At 43.4% G+C, this 14,763-nt stretch overlaps 1 protein-coding gene across 6 annotated transcripts in view; it reads right to left on the bottom strand.

Annotated features, from left to right (window-relative positions):
* Positions 1-9,441: 9,441 nt before the first annotated feature.
* The window catches only part of MVK (mevalonate kinase), a 51,278-nt gene continuing 45,956 nt past the window's right edge, over positions 9,442-14,763 (bottom strand). For all 6 annotated transcript variants that reach the window (XM_029571450.1, XM_029571449.1, XM_029571448.1 and 3 more), the window contains one exon: positions 9,442-9,750. In XM_029571450.1, coding sequence (XP_029427310.1) covers positions 9,584-9,750 — 167 coding nt within the window. In that variant the 3' untranslated portion in view covers positions 9,442-9,583. The remainder of the gene's footprint in view (positions 9,751-14,763) is intronic.

Below are 14,763 nucleotides of genomic sequence, written 5' to 3'. Positions count from 1 at the left end.
GCTTTTGCCCACTGCAATCCTTAATGCAAGGGCAGCGCTATAAATAGCATGGGAAAGGTTTGGCCCTCCAATGAATTTCAGGAAAGAATTTCATAGCGCGGTCAACTTCCCGGGCCCAGATTAAGCATTATGAAAACCCTGGCTCCCTGCTCTGCTTTGCCACCCACCTGCAGAAAATTGTAAACCTGGGATGCTACCTCATTAAGCAGCTCGTAAGATGATAAAACCAACATAAAGAAGAATGGATTAATGCGCTGCTGGAGCCAGCTGCTTCATTACACATCTGTACCAGAAGAGGTGGGCGGTGAGACAAACACTGAAAGAGGCAACAGCACAGATATAAGGCAATACTCAGACAAAACAGGTACCAGGCCTTACTGAAGGGGGTCCTTTCCAGAGCACTGCCAGTGGAAGCGACCTGAGTAACAAGAGAGGCAGGTTTAAAGGTAGAGCCACGGTGCAACGGCCAAATGGTACATTTTCCCAAGGGAAACCGGTGAATAGTGGAGTGCCCCAGGGATCTGGTCTAGGACCACTGCTTTTTATTATATTTATAAATGACCTGGAAATGGGAGAAAAAAGTGAGGTGATCAAATTTGCCGATGACACAAAATAATTCAAAGTTATTAAATTGTAAGAGGTTGTGAGAAATTGCAAGAGGACATTGCAAAACTGGGAGACTGGGCATGCAAATGGAAAATGAAATTTAATGTGGACAAGCACAAAGTGATGCACTGAAGACCAGATTTTTAATGGCCTGCGCGTGTAAAACACAGGGGTTACGTATGCGGTCAGGCCTTGTGTGCGCTGCACGCATTTTAAAAGGGGCCTGACCGCGCGTGTAACCCCTGTTTCGCACACATTAGGCCTCAGCAGAGGGGCAGGGAGGGGCAGTCTGGGAGGCGGGGTGGGGCTAGAGGCGCCCGGTTCAGCCGCCATTTGCTGCTGTGCCAACCCACACAACTTGCTGCAGCTCCTTTGCAGGAGCAAAATGTAAGTTTAAAAAATGGGGGAGGGCCCTAGGATAGGGATAGGGGCGGGTAGGAGGCAGGGAAGTTCCCTCCCAATCCGCTCCTTAATTGGAGCAGACTGGGAGGGAACTGGGGAAGCCCGAAGATGTGTCGCTGAGTGAATTAGAACATAAGAAATTGCCATGCTGGAACAGACCATCAAGCCCAGCATCCTGTTTCCAACAGAGGCCAAAAACCAGGCCACAAGAACCTGGCAATTACCCAAACACTAAGAAGATCCCATGCTACTGATGCAATTAATAGCAGTGGCTATTCCCTAAGTAAACTTGATTAATAGCCGTTAATGGACTTCTCCTCCAAGAACATATCCAAACCTTTTTTGAACCCAGCTACACTAACTGCACTAACCACATCCTCTGGCAAAAAATTCCAGAGCTTTATTGTGCATTGAGTGAAAAAGAATTTTCTCCAATTAGTCTTAAATGTGTTACTTGCTAACTTCATGGAATGCCCCCTAGTCCTTCTATTATTCGAAAGTGTAAATAACCGATTCACATCTACTCGTTCAAGACCTCTCATGATCTTAAAGACCTCTATCATATCCCCCCTCAGCCGTCTCTTCTCCAAGCTGAACAGCCCTAACCTCTTCAGCCTTTCCTCATAGGGGAGCTGTTCCATCCCCTTTATCATTTTGGTTGCCCTTCTCTGTACCTTCTCCATCGCAACTATATCTTTTTTGAGATGTGGCGACCAGAATTGTACACAGTATTCAAGGTGCGGTCTCACCATGGAGCGATACAGAGGCATTATGACATTTTCAGTTCTATTAACATAATAATTCTTAACATTCTATTTGCTTTTTTGACTGCTGCAGCACACTGAGCTGACGATTTTAAAGTATTATCCACTATGATGCCTAGATCTTTTTCCTGGGTGGTAGCTCCTAATATGGAACCTAACATCGTGTAACTACAGCATGGGTTATTTTTCCCTATGTGCAACACCTTGCACTTGTCCACATTAAATTTCATCTGCCATTTGGATGCCCAATCTTCCAGTCTTGCAAGGTCCTCCTGCCTGTGATTTAACTACTCTGAATAATTTTGTATCATCGGCAAATTTGATAACCTCACTCGTCGTATTCCTTTCCAGATCATTTATATATATATTGAAAAGCACTGGTCCCAATACAGATCCCTGAGGTACTCCACTGTTTACCCTTTTCCACTGAGAACATTGACCATTTAATCCTACTCTCTGTTTCCTGTCTTTTAACCAGTTTGTAATCCACGAAAGGACATCGCCTCCTATCCCATGACTTTTTAGTTTTCGTAGAAGCCTCTCATGAGGGACTTTGTCAAACGCCTTCTGAAAATCCAAATACACTACATCTACCAGTTCACCTTTATCCACATGTTTATTAACCCCGTCAAAAAAATGAAGCAGATTTGTTAGGCAAGATTTCCCTTGGGTAAATCCATGTTGACTGTGTCCCATTAAATCATGTCTTTCTATATGCTCTACAATTTTGATCTTGAGAATAGTTTCCACTATTTTTCCCAGCACTGAAGTCAGGCTCACTGGTCTATAATTACCCGGATTGCCCCTGGAGCCTTTTTTAAATATTGGGGTTACATTGGCCACCCTCCAGTCTTCAGGTACAATGGATGATTTTAATGATAGGTTACAAATTTTAACTAGTGAAATTAGCGAAATCCTAACCCCCCTTGTGCGCGCCGACTGGGATTTTATAACATGCACACTCCAGGTAGTGCGCACACGTTCTTTTTTAAAATCTACCCCTTAGCAAAGAGTAACCCAAATTATAGCTACACAATGCAAGGTTCCGCATTAGGAGGCACCAGTCAGGAAAAGGATCGAGGTGTTGAAAATACTCTGAAACCTTCTGCTCAGTGTGCAGCAGCAACAACCAAGAAAACAAATAGAATGCTAGGGATTATTAGGAAAGGAATGGAGAATAAAACAGAGAATATCCTAATGCCTCTGTATCACTCCATGGTGTGAATCATCTTTGAGTATTGTGTTCAGTTCTGGTCACCACCTCTCAAGAAAGATATAGCAGAATTAGAAAAAGTACAGAGAAGGGCAACCAAGATGATAAAGGGGATGGAACAAGTCCCCTATGAAGAAAGGTTAAAGAGGTTAGGATTCTTCAGCTTGGAGAAGAGATGGCTGAGGGGAGATATGATAGAGGTCTATAAAATGAGTGGAATGGAACGAGTAAACATTAATCAGTTGTTTACTCGTTTGAAAAGTACAAAGACCAGGGGACACACAATGAAGTTACTAGGTAATAAATTTAAAACTAATAAGAGAAAATAAAGTTTTCACGCAACACATAATTAAGTTCTGGAATTCGTTACCAGACAATGTGGTGAAAGCTATTTAGAGTAGTTGTGTTTGAAAAAAGGTTTGGACAGGTTCCTGGAAGAAAAGTCTATGAACTATTCCTAAGGTAGAGTTGCAGAAATCCAGTTTATTCTTGGGATAAGCAGCTTGGAATCTCTCTACCCCTTGGGATCCTGCCAGGTGCTTGTGACCTGGATTGGAAACTATTGGAAACAGGATGCTGGGCTTGATGGACCCTTGCTCTGACCCAGTATGGCAATTTCTTATGTTATGTTCTTGCCTCATTGAAGCAGCCCATCACAACTACGTAACTAATGTCACATGCATGGCCCACAGACGGACTCCTAGTGAATGTTAGGAATTATTAGGAAGGGAATGGTTAACAAAATGGAAAATGTCATAATGCCTGTGTATCGCTCCATGGTGAGACCGCACCTTGAGTATTGTGTACAGTTCTGGTCACCGCATCTCAAAAAAGATATAGTTGCGATGGAGAAGGTACAGAGAAGGGCAACCAAAATGATAAAGGGGATGGAACAGCTCCCCTATGAGGAAAGGCTGAAGAGGTTAGGGCTGTTCAGCTTGGAGAAGAGACAGCTAAGGGGGGATTTGATAGAGGTCTTTAAAATCTTGAGAGGCCTTGAAAGAGTAGAAGTGAATCGGTTATTTACACTGTCAGATAATAGGACTAGAGGGCACTCCATGAAGTTAGCAAATAGCACATTTAAGACTAATTGGAGAAGGTTCTTTTTCACTCAACGCACAATTAAACTTTGGAATTTGTTGCCAGAGGATGTGGTTAGTGCAGTTAGTGTAGCTGGGTTTAAAAAAGGTTTGGATAAGTTCTTGGAGGAGAAGTCCATTACCTGCTATTAATTAAGTTGACTTAGAAAATAGCCACTGCTATTACTAGCAACGGTAATATGGAATAGACTTAGTTTTTGGGTACTTGCCAGGTTCTTATGGCCTGGATTGGCCACTGTTGGAAACAGGATGCTGGGCTTGATGGACCCTTGGTCTGACCCAGTATGGCATGTTCTTATGTTCATAATAAAATCAACAAGTAAGCTGGCTCGGTGTAAGACAAATGCATAAAGGCAAAGGTGGAAATTTTCAAAACAACTTGCGTGTATAAACCCCCCTGTTTTAGGCAGGAAAATGGATCAGGGGCCCTGTATGCATAAACGTAGCACTGGATGGCCCACGCCATTTTTAAAGATGGCACCAGCCATCCAGTGCTCCCTCCATGTGACAGGGGCCGGCCAATGGCACGGATACCCTGTCACATGGTAAGGGCAAAGGGCCATCGGCGCCATTTTGATTAGTGGCAGCCACTGGACCACCAGGTACCTGTAAAATGTTTTTTTGGGGGGGGGGGGGGAAGCTAAGGGATTAGTTTTAAAGGGTTGGAGTGGGTTTTTTGTTTATCGGCTCAGGCTCAGCCGATAAAATCGCGATTGGGCCGGACGAAAAAAAAAACACGTTGTGAATCGGAACCGGAATCTGAACAGATTCTGGTTCCGGTTCACATCTCTACGCTCAATCATGAGCTCCCTTAACATGCGCCGATTTAATATTTAAATTGGTGCCGTGACAAAAAGGAAGCGCTAGGGGAAATTGTGCACCCCTAGCGCTTCTTTGCCAGCGGGTGCTCGGGAGAGGTGGCTGTCAGCCGGTTAGCAAAACAGACACTCAGTTTGAAAGCGCCATTTTCCTAACCTCTGCATAGCAGGAACCCTTTTGGGGGGGGGGGCGACATTTGTTATTTTTTAGTTCCTCAGACTTAAAATCACCACGCTATTAAGTCAGAGGAAGTATAGGAAAGCAGTATTTTCTGCTTTTTTTTTGTACATTTTTTCGGCTCCTCAAAATTTAATGCCTGCTCAGGGCAGGCGTTAATTTTGATGAGTAAAAATAGGCTCATCGGGTGAATTTTTTTTGCATGGGGGGGGGGGAATAGATAATAGCCTCATCAACATGCATTTACATGTGATAAGCGCTATTACCTATGCGCGCGATTGAATGCGCGTTTTGGACGCGCTAACCCCAGTTTAGCATCTGGGATTATGGACGCATGTCCAATTGCGCATTAAGCCCACTACTGCATCAGCCTGATGGACTTTTGATGCAAGCTTATGTCTAACAGATTGGGCATAGAGCTAAATGCTAATTAAAGCAATTACCAACCCAGTACTGGTAACATTCCCTGGCAGCACCACTGAGAGAGGCCAAACCAGTCTGAACCCAAGCAGGATTGAGCCAGGCTAGCATCTGAATGAGATGCCACCTGCCAAAAAACAGGTGCTGCAGCCAGCAATGAGAAAACTCACTGTTACAGAGGGTCCATGAGGGAGGGGCATAACCTAGTGGTTAGAGCAGCGGGCTAATATGACCCAGGGAAAGCAGCATTCAAATCCCACTTGGCTAAGTCATTTTACTCTCCGTTGGCTCAGGTACAAAATTAGATTGTAACCCTGTGGGGATAGGGAATACCTGCTTTGAAGTGCTGAAAAATGGAATAAGAAATTCTAAATAAATAAATGATCACCAAAGGCTGGGCAAACAGATGTGGAACATCCCACCACTGCCAGCGGTAGGAATAACCCAAAGCTATGCTAGACTGAAATCTGTGCCTTCATCCACTTCCTGTACAGATGGTATTGGCTCTCACCAGCCAAGAGCCAGTGGGATAACCTGCGAGAGGGCATGGAATCAGTAAGATTCCAAAACCAACTCTCGCAGAGTGGGACTCGGGGGTTGAGAAACGTAGACATTGAGTGCCACCCAGTGGTCATCTGCTGCAGCATTCTGCTAATGCAAGAGTATTACCCACATTTACCTGAAAGTATGAAAACAATGAAAAGCCCCGCACTCTAAAATCCATTGGAATTCCCTTTTTATTAAGAACATAAGAAATTGCCATGCTGTTTCCAACAGAGGCCAAACCAGGCCACAAGAACCTGCAATTACCCAAACACTAAGAAGATCCCATGCTACTGATGCAATTAATAGCAGTGGCTATTCCCTAAGTAATGCTATTGTAGCCTGATAAGTCATCTCAAATCCCCTTTAGAAACAGCAGCAATCTAACATATTTATTAATCCAGTCTACTCTTACAAGGCTGTTGCAGTCTATATGCTGTTGCAGTCTATATATATTGGTCAATAGAATTCCATTACAGATGTTTGTTTCTTCCCAAACGTCCGATGACGTAGTACATTACAGCTCTGAAAATTTAAAGAGCATTACGGAAATGTCCAGTGTTCCTGTGTCCAGTATTGCTGGCCAAAGCGTGAAGGAGAGGCAAACGGCCTTAAGAGAGAACACAGGGCCTGCTGTGAAAGTCTGAGATGGGGCAGTCTGCCATAAATCCTAGCACCCAAATTCACTCCTCAAACACAAAGCAGGTTTCATTTTAATCATACAGATGTGCCTTTTTTTTTTTTAACCTATCTTGCTGCTCAGTTAAAAGTGAACAGTTGTGTTACTAGCAATATTCATATAGAAACATATTTAATTCCCCAGACATGTGAGTGCATTATGCTCCTAGCTCAGTAGCAGCACTTTCATATTTTTATAGAATTAGCAGACTTTGTTTTCTAAGACTAAGCTGATTTATTTAATTTTAAAAAACCCACCATGCATCTTGGTAATGCTGCCTCAGAAATGCACCCCATGCATGAGATCCTCACTGAACAAAACTCAAAGTGCAGCAACACTTGTCTATCTATAAAATAATATTCTTAGATTTTTCTCTCAAGCAGGCTCACAACTCCTTTAGACGTTAACCATGAGCTGCTGTCAGTGGTGATGACAATGGAAAGTAATTAACAACCTTTCCAGTGATAGCCATAGTGCCTCCGGAAGATACCTTACTAATTAGCCATAATCATAAAAAGCTTTCCATTTCTTTCAACTTCCAGCCTTTGACCCTCCCCCAAGGACCCATGAGTGAACTGGCCTGGAAGAGCAGAACGGCAGAAAGAGGTGTGGCCTCCATACCCAGCAGCTTCACCAGACTGGCCTAATGGTTAGAGTGGGGTTCACATCCCACATCCCCCACTGACATTCCTTGTGACCATGGGCATGACATTTTCCATTGTCTCAGGTATTCACGTAGACTGTACGTTCATTGGGATATGGATATCTATTAAAAAAACCCAAGAGAGCCTGAGGTGCTTAGGATGCAGCAAAACAAGACACCCAACCAACAATTCACAGAACCACCCTGCATGAGGATGCCCCCATGCCAGCTTAGCTGACCAGTGCCCTGCCCAAAGTGTGCAAGGCACTGGCTGCAACTCCTCACGAAGCAGAGGCAGGGTGCCCATAGCAGCCCATCCACTCTATCCCTCGGGTTTCCTGTTTGAAAACGGAACTGTGAGTACATTGAGACTGAAAACCGAGCCAGCATTCAATTGAACAAGGAAAAGATGGTGCACAGCCGATTAAACTATGGATTAGTTCCCCAAAAGCAGTCTGTGTGGACTGACTCTGCCTGTGAGTACGTGGGCGGGAGATTTGGGATTTAGTCTAAAACCCTTAGAGTTGGTTGTAGTGTTGATTCAATTTAATATTTCCAAACTTGTGCTCAAGGTGAACACAGTAGGCCCTTCTCCATTTCAAGGGTTTACACTCTAAAGACCTGATTTTCTAAGCTTAGCCACCGAATTGGATGGAGGAGAGCCTTAGTAAATCCGGCCCTAAGTTTGCACCTGACACAATGGAGGGTGAAGTGACTTACCTAAAGTCCCAAGGACTTTATTATCTAATCAGTGAGTTATGGTTAAAGGTACAGATTGATTTTTTATTGCTTTAGTAGTAAACTTATTTGTTTGACCACCATTCTGGTAATAAATCAAAATAGTCAATAAAATCACAAGTTAACCATAATTACCGTATTTTTCGCTCCATAAGACGCACCTGACCATAAGACGCACCTAGGATTCAGAGGGGGAAAATTAAAAAAAAAAATTGTGCTAAACCGGCTCTGCGTCTGGGTGTCTTATGGATCAAATTAGGGGCGTGCAAAGCTTTTTTTTTCTCCCCATTTTGTTTTCGGGTCTGGGGAGGGCCATTTCGGTCCACTCCCCAGATCAGAAAACTTTTCTTTCTCTGGGAACCCCCAAACCCCCCCCCCATCCCAACCCAACCCTTTAAATTAACAACCTCCACCCCCCTGACCCCCCAAGACCTGCCGAATTAATTTCCTGCAAGCCCCCACCCTCCTGACCCCCCCAAGACCTGACGAATTAATTTCCTGCAACCCCCCCACCCTCCTGACCCCCCCAAGACCTGCCAAACGTCCCTGGTGGTCCAGCGGGGGTCCAGGAGCGGTCCGGGAATGATCTCCTGGGCGTGAGCCGTCGGCTGCCAGTAAACAAAATGGCGCCGACGGCCCTATGCCCTCACTATGTCACTGAGAGCGACCGCTGCTATTGGTCGATCTCAGTGACATAGTGAGGGCATAGGGCCGTCGGCGCCATTTTGTTTACTGGCAGCCGACGGCCCTATGCCCTCACTATGTCACTGAGACCGACCGCTGCTATTGGTCGGTCTCAGTGACATAGTGTGGGCATAGGGCCGTCGGCTGCCAGTAAACAAAATGGCGCCGAGGGCCCTATGCCCTCACTATGTCACTGAGACCGACCGCTGCTATTGGTCGGTCTCAGTGACATAGTGAGGGCATAGGGCCGTCGGCGCCATTTTGTTTACTGGCAGCCGACGGCCCACACCCAGGAGATCATTCCCGGACCCCCGCTGGACCACCAGGGACGTTTGGCAGGTCTTGGGGGGGGGTCAGGAGGGTGGGGGGTTGCAGGAAATTAATTTGTCAGGTCTTGGGGGGTGGGGGGTTGTAGGAAATTAAGTCGGCAGGTCTTGGGGGAGTCGGGGGGGGGTTTGTTAGATTTTTGTTTGGTTTTTTTTTTATATTCGCTCCATAAGACGCACATACATTTTCCCCCCACCTTTGGGGGAAAAAAAGTGCGTCTTATGGAGCGAAAAATACGGTACATAGAAACAATATAATAAGTTATACAATGCAGCATAAAATGAGACAGAAGAGCTGAGTCACACTGAAGACCAAAACCCCCTGTAGACACTTTTTTTTTTAATCATATACTGTACTAGTTTATCCGTCATGACCCAAATTGAAATTATTTATTTTACTTAAGAAAATACTTTTGATATTCTACCTTAGGCACAAAGCAGATTACAATTCACTCCCATTACAGAGGGATTAAGATTCAGTCTTGTCAAAGCTCTGGAAAACCTGCTGCACATCTTCTTTTACCACCGAAAAGGGATGGAGAGAGACGCCGGGCGCTCCAATGTACGTTTCCCAGCATTCGTAGCCGCAAGCCTGCAGGTCCTGCTTGGCTGCTTCCACCTTAGCTGGATTCGTATCTGGAGGAGGAAAGGGAAGAAGACTAGCGAGGTCACCGTGACTGTTACAGAAGCTCCAGGAGATTCAGGACAGGCAGGCGGCCAACTCTTGCCCAACACTTCGTAAAATGGCCATGACAAACCCAGACTAGAAAGAGTCAAACAAGTTCAGCATAAGCTGCCCAGATGAAGGGAGCATAACTCTCAAAAGCAACTACAGCCCAAGAAGCATAGATACAAACTGAGAAAACCCTTTTAGTACAGGTGACGCTACAGAGCCTATAGGTCATCTCATTTTGTATTGCGCTGATGAAGGGGGCACAGCTCTTTATTTATTTAACTCTTTTTTATACCGACCTTCATAGTAATAACCATATCGGATCGGTTTACATTGAACAAGGGTATAAACTGAAGCAACAATTAGAGTAATTAAACAATAGAGGAGGGAAAAGGCAAAGTTACATTCAACAAGGAGTAAAAAACTTGGAAGCTTAAATAGCTGGAAAGAAGGTAAGGCAGGAAGTAATTATAAAATAATACAATAGAGAGTACGGGTTAAAGCTTAATGTGCTTTAACCTGGAAGTGCCGGAGTCCATCGTTCAGAAAGATAAAAGACCATCGTCCGGGTAAGAATAAGGGCAACTAGTGATTGTCTGGGGGGTCTGAGAAGGTGACTAGCTCTTGAAAGCTAGTCACAACTGGAGTAAGTTCATCCAGTAGAACAAAAAAGTTATGTGCTGACATTTCTACATATTTGATATCGGGCTCTTCTGCAGGGATGGTCTTGAAGCCTATTATGGAAATTAAGATTTCTAGAGATATAACTGTTAAATGTAGCTCACTCTGAGTGCCGCTGTATGGCATAAGGACCATGGGTAGGAAAAATCTTTAATAGTCCTAATGCAGAGGCTGGGGACAGGGCTGCTGGAAGAGCCATGCCTTGGCATTTTCCCAGAAAGTGAGGCAGATCGGGTCCTGGTGGATGGGTAAAGGAACCTCATCCCAGATCTTGAGCAGCTGAAGGCGCTTAGTCTGGTGCAGATCAGTTTGGAAGAAGGAATGAACTTGGTATCAACCCCACTACTTTTATTAAAAAGAAAAAAAGATTTTCATTCACCTCAAATTTTTTATTTTTTTTACACTATAGAATAACTATGCAACCCTATTTACATATTTGATTTCAACACCTAGACCAACGAGGATAGAGTCGTTTGAATAACTGGGCAAGACATGGAATGCTCTTTACAGTAAAAGTCAATATACAAACACTGGAAAAATAGTCACCTACTTTTAATTTGGTAGTATAGCTTTTTATTAAAGGTAGTGTGGATGCTATGTTAGTGCACCTGAATGGGTAGAAGGGTCAAAGAATAGCACGGGATCTCTTTCTTAGAGTAACTTAATACATTTCTCAACTAGAATTTCGGAATTATACTCCCATCATCACATCCAAAAAAAATGAGCAGGTCGTGTGTGTGTAACTGGCCCAAAAATAAGGAATCCCCTTAAAAATGTTTGACCTTTATTTCCAGAGAGTTTTTAATTGTATGGGGAAACAGAAAATAAGAGACAATGATGGAAAATAAGACATGAGAAAGAGAGATTAAGATAGAAATGAGAAGAGAAATTAAATATAAGATAGGGAGAGAGAATAAGAGAAAAAAGAAAAATGTAGAAAAAGAATGAGATCAAGAATAAGAGGAATATAGAATAAGAGAGACAGAAATTAAGAGATTGAGAGAAAAGGGATAAAAAGAAAAGAATAAGAAAGAAAGATATAGATTAAGAGAGAATAAAAGATTAAGAAACATACAGAATAAGATGGAGAAAAAGAATGAGACTGCAAATAAAAAATAAGATAAACAAAGATCAAGAATAAGAAACGGAACTAGAGAGAGGTACAGTGAAAGAGTATAAGAAATACAGAGAGACAGAAAATAATAAGAAAGATTAGGAAAGAAAGAAAAAGACAGAATAAGATAGAGATATAATAAAATACATTCATGACTGTGTGGAAAGGATTTTCAAACATACAAGTCTGAGATGCAAATTAGATGTGCATGACCTGCAGACAGGAATAAGGGAGGCACCAGCTGTGCAAATGGCTAAGGGTGACCGAGGCTATAAAGCCACAACCTACAGTTAGCTGCCACTATCAAGTTATCTTAAAAAATTCACACACACAAAAGAATGTGAAGGTAAAGGGCAATAAAAGAAAAGTCTGGGTGGGTACAGAATCAGTATTAGGTTTCGTGGATATCAGGGGTGAGCTAACTTTTTTTTTTTTTAAACAAGGACACGTTAGCAATGCTCATCCTAACCAGGGGCTGGGGTAACGCTGTTAGCAGGGTGCGGCAAATAAACTCCAGAGTGCAAGCACCAAGTATACCAAGAAAAAGAATAATTCAAAAGAAAAACTTTATCATCAAATAGGTAAAACTCATATAACAATTTTCCAAATGCCCATAAATATTTCAAAACAGATATCAAATACCCAATAATTAAAAAGTAGTAAGGATTTTCAACATTCCCCATACCTGGGGACTTTTGATTTTATGGATTAGCAGGCAGAGAGGCAAAAGGATTATTACACACACACACTTTCTCTCTCTCTTGTACTCCTTTCACTCAGTTTTCTCCCCTTTTGAAGCAGTAGCAGTCTCAGTCTTCAGCCCCCGTGGCTGACAGGATGATTTCGAGCCATGAGAAGGAACCCAAACTCTGCTTGATGAGAAAAAGCTAAGGCCCCGCCACCGATTCCGGTGGGGGCAGGGATGCTGCTCCTCTTCCCCAGTTCTGCTCCTCCCCCCGTGCTAGCTATGCCTCCGAGAGGGGGATGCTGCTCCACCACAACCACCACCACCCCCCAGCCTATCAACCAATCAGCACAAAACCAAGGCCTGCGATGTTGGCTCACTGTCCAGGACATCTTTCAAGGCGCTGCCGGGCTGGAGGTAATGGGGCAAATGGATTTGGCAGGAAGGTCAGAAAATGCCCGTCTGGTGTAGATTAATGTTTTGGGGGGGGTGGGGGAGGAAATAAAGACATTCAGATAAACTTTCTTCCTGTGAATTTCATGAGTTTCATTTTTTTAAGAAATAGTATTTATATTTTCTTGACATATTACCTGGTGGCTGAGGGTTTTCCTCTAGTTTAGTTGCTTACGAAAGTCAAGCTGGGGGGGAGGGAAGGGGTTTCTGTGCAGCTCCTCTCTCTGCTATGCTATTTATTTTTTATTTATTTATTTAGAGCTTTTTTATACCGGCATTCATGATACAATCATATCATGCCGGTTTACAGATAACAAGGGGTGCAGTAACTTCGTACATATAACAAGTGCATAAGAAACATTAAAGTTACAATATAACAGGGTTGCTAGAACTGGTGGAGCAAGGAGACAATAATTAAAGAAATTATACAGAAGTAAATTATTTACAATGAGCAGTATTTACATTATGCAGCAATGGTCTGTTAATGGATATTAGACTCGGGAAAGGCTTGTTTAAATAGCCAAGTCTTAAGCCTTTTTCTGAATGTTAATAAGCATGGCTCTAGTCTGAGATCAGGTGGTAATGTGTTCCAGAGAGAGGGGCCCGCCGTGGAAAAGGCCCGGTTTCTGAGTTGTAGATGGTGTGTGGATTTGGTAGGGGGGGATGAGCAGGGAACCTCTGTAGGCTTCTCTGATGGGTCTGGATGATGTGTGTAGTCTGAGGGGGATTTGGAGGTTGAGAGGGGCTTGGGAATGGATGGTTTTATGGATAATGGTAATAGACTTGTGTAGAATTCTGTAGTGTATTGGTAGCCAGTGTAGATTTTTTTTAAAATAGGAGTGATGTGGTCTCTTCTTCTGGAGTTTGTCAGGACTCTAGCTGCCGCATTCTGGAGCATCTGAAGTGGTTTTATGGATGAGGCCGGGAGACCTAGCAAGATAGAGTTGCAATAATCTATCTTGGAGAATATAACGGCTTGTAGGACTGTTCTGAAGTCATGAAAGTGTAGGAGAGGTTTCATTCTTTTTATTACCTGTAGCTTGTAGAAGCAATTCTTGGTAGTATTGTTGATAAATGTTTTTAGATTCAGGTGATTGTCTATTATTACTCCTAGGTCTCTTGCTTGTGTGACAATGGTATTAGATGGGGCAATTTGCGGGGAGTTGCTGTATTCGGGAGTGATGAGGAGGAGTTCTGTTTTGGCTGAGTTTAGTATTAGGTTTAGGTTGGCGAGGAGACGGTTGATCTCGCAGAGGCAGTTATCCCAGTGTTTCAGTGTTTTGGTGATAGATTCTTTGATGGGTATCAGAATTTGCATGTCGTCGGCGTATAGGAAATGTTTTAGTTGTAGTTTGGTTAGCAGTTGGCATAGAGGAAGAAGGTAAATGTTGAATAAAGTAGGGGATAGGGAGGAACCTTGAGGAGCTCCTAGCGAGGAATTGTAGCGGGGGGATTCTTTGTTATTGATTCTAACTTTGTAACCTCTGTTACAAAGGAATGTTTTGAACCATGTGTGTGCCGAGCCTGTTATTCCAATGTCTGATAGGCGATTGAGGAGGATGGTATGGTTTACAAACTTTACAGTGTCGAACGCCGCCGACAGGTCTAGGAGAATTAATAAGAAAGATTATCCTTTGTCCAAACCCATGGTGAGGTGGTCTGTTAGCGATAAGAGTAGGGTTTCAGTGCTTAAAGCCTTGCGGAACCCATATTGGGAGGGATATAGTATTTCGTGATCTTCAAGGTAGTCTGAGAGTTGTGAATTGACCAGTTTTTCCAAAATCTTTGCTACGAAAGGCAGGTTGGAAATTGGGCGGAAGTTGTTGGGATTCTTGGGATCCAAGTCTGATTTCTTCAGTAGTGGTTTAAGAGAGGCAATTTTTAGGGCGTCAGGAAAGATTCCCTGTGTTAAGGAACAGTTTATAATGTCTGCTAGTGGTTTGGAGATGGTTTCAGGTATTAGCAGAAGGAGTTTTGACGGTATAAGGTCGAAGGGATGGGAGGAAGGCTTCATTTTCTTTAATAGAGACTGGATCTCTGAAG

This window comes from Rhinatrema bivittatum, chromosome 11 (genome assembly GCF_901001135.1).
Source record: "Rhinatrema bivittatum chromosome 11, aRhiBiv1.1, whole genome shotgun sequence".
NCBI classification, from domain to species: Eukaryota; Metazoa; Chordata; class Amphibia; order Gymnophiona; family Rhinatrematidae; genus Rhinatrema; species Rhinatrema bivittatum.
The sequence above is the reverse complement of the archived record's forward strand: the minus strand, read 5'-3'. Positions and strand labels throughout refer to the sequence as shown.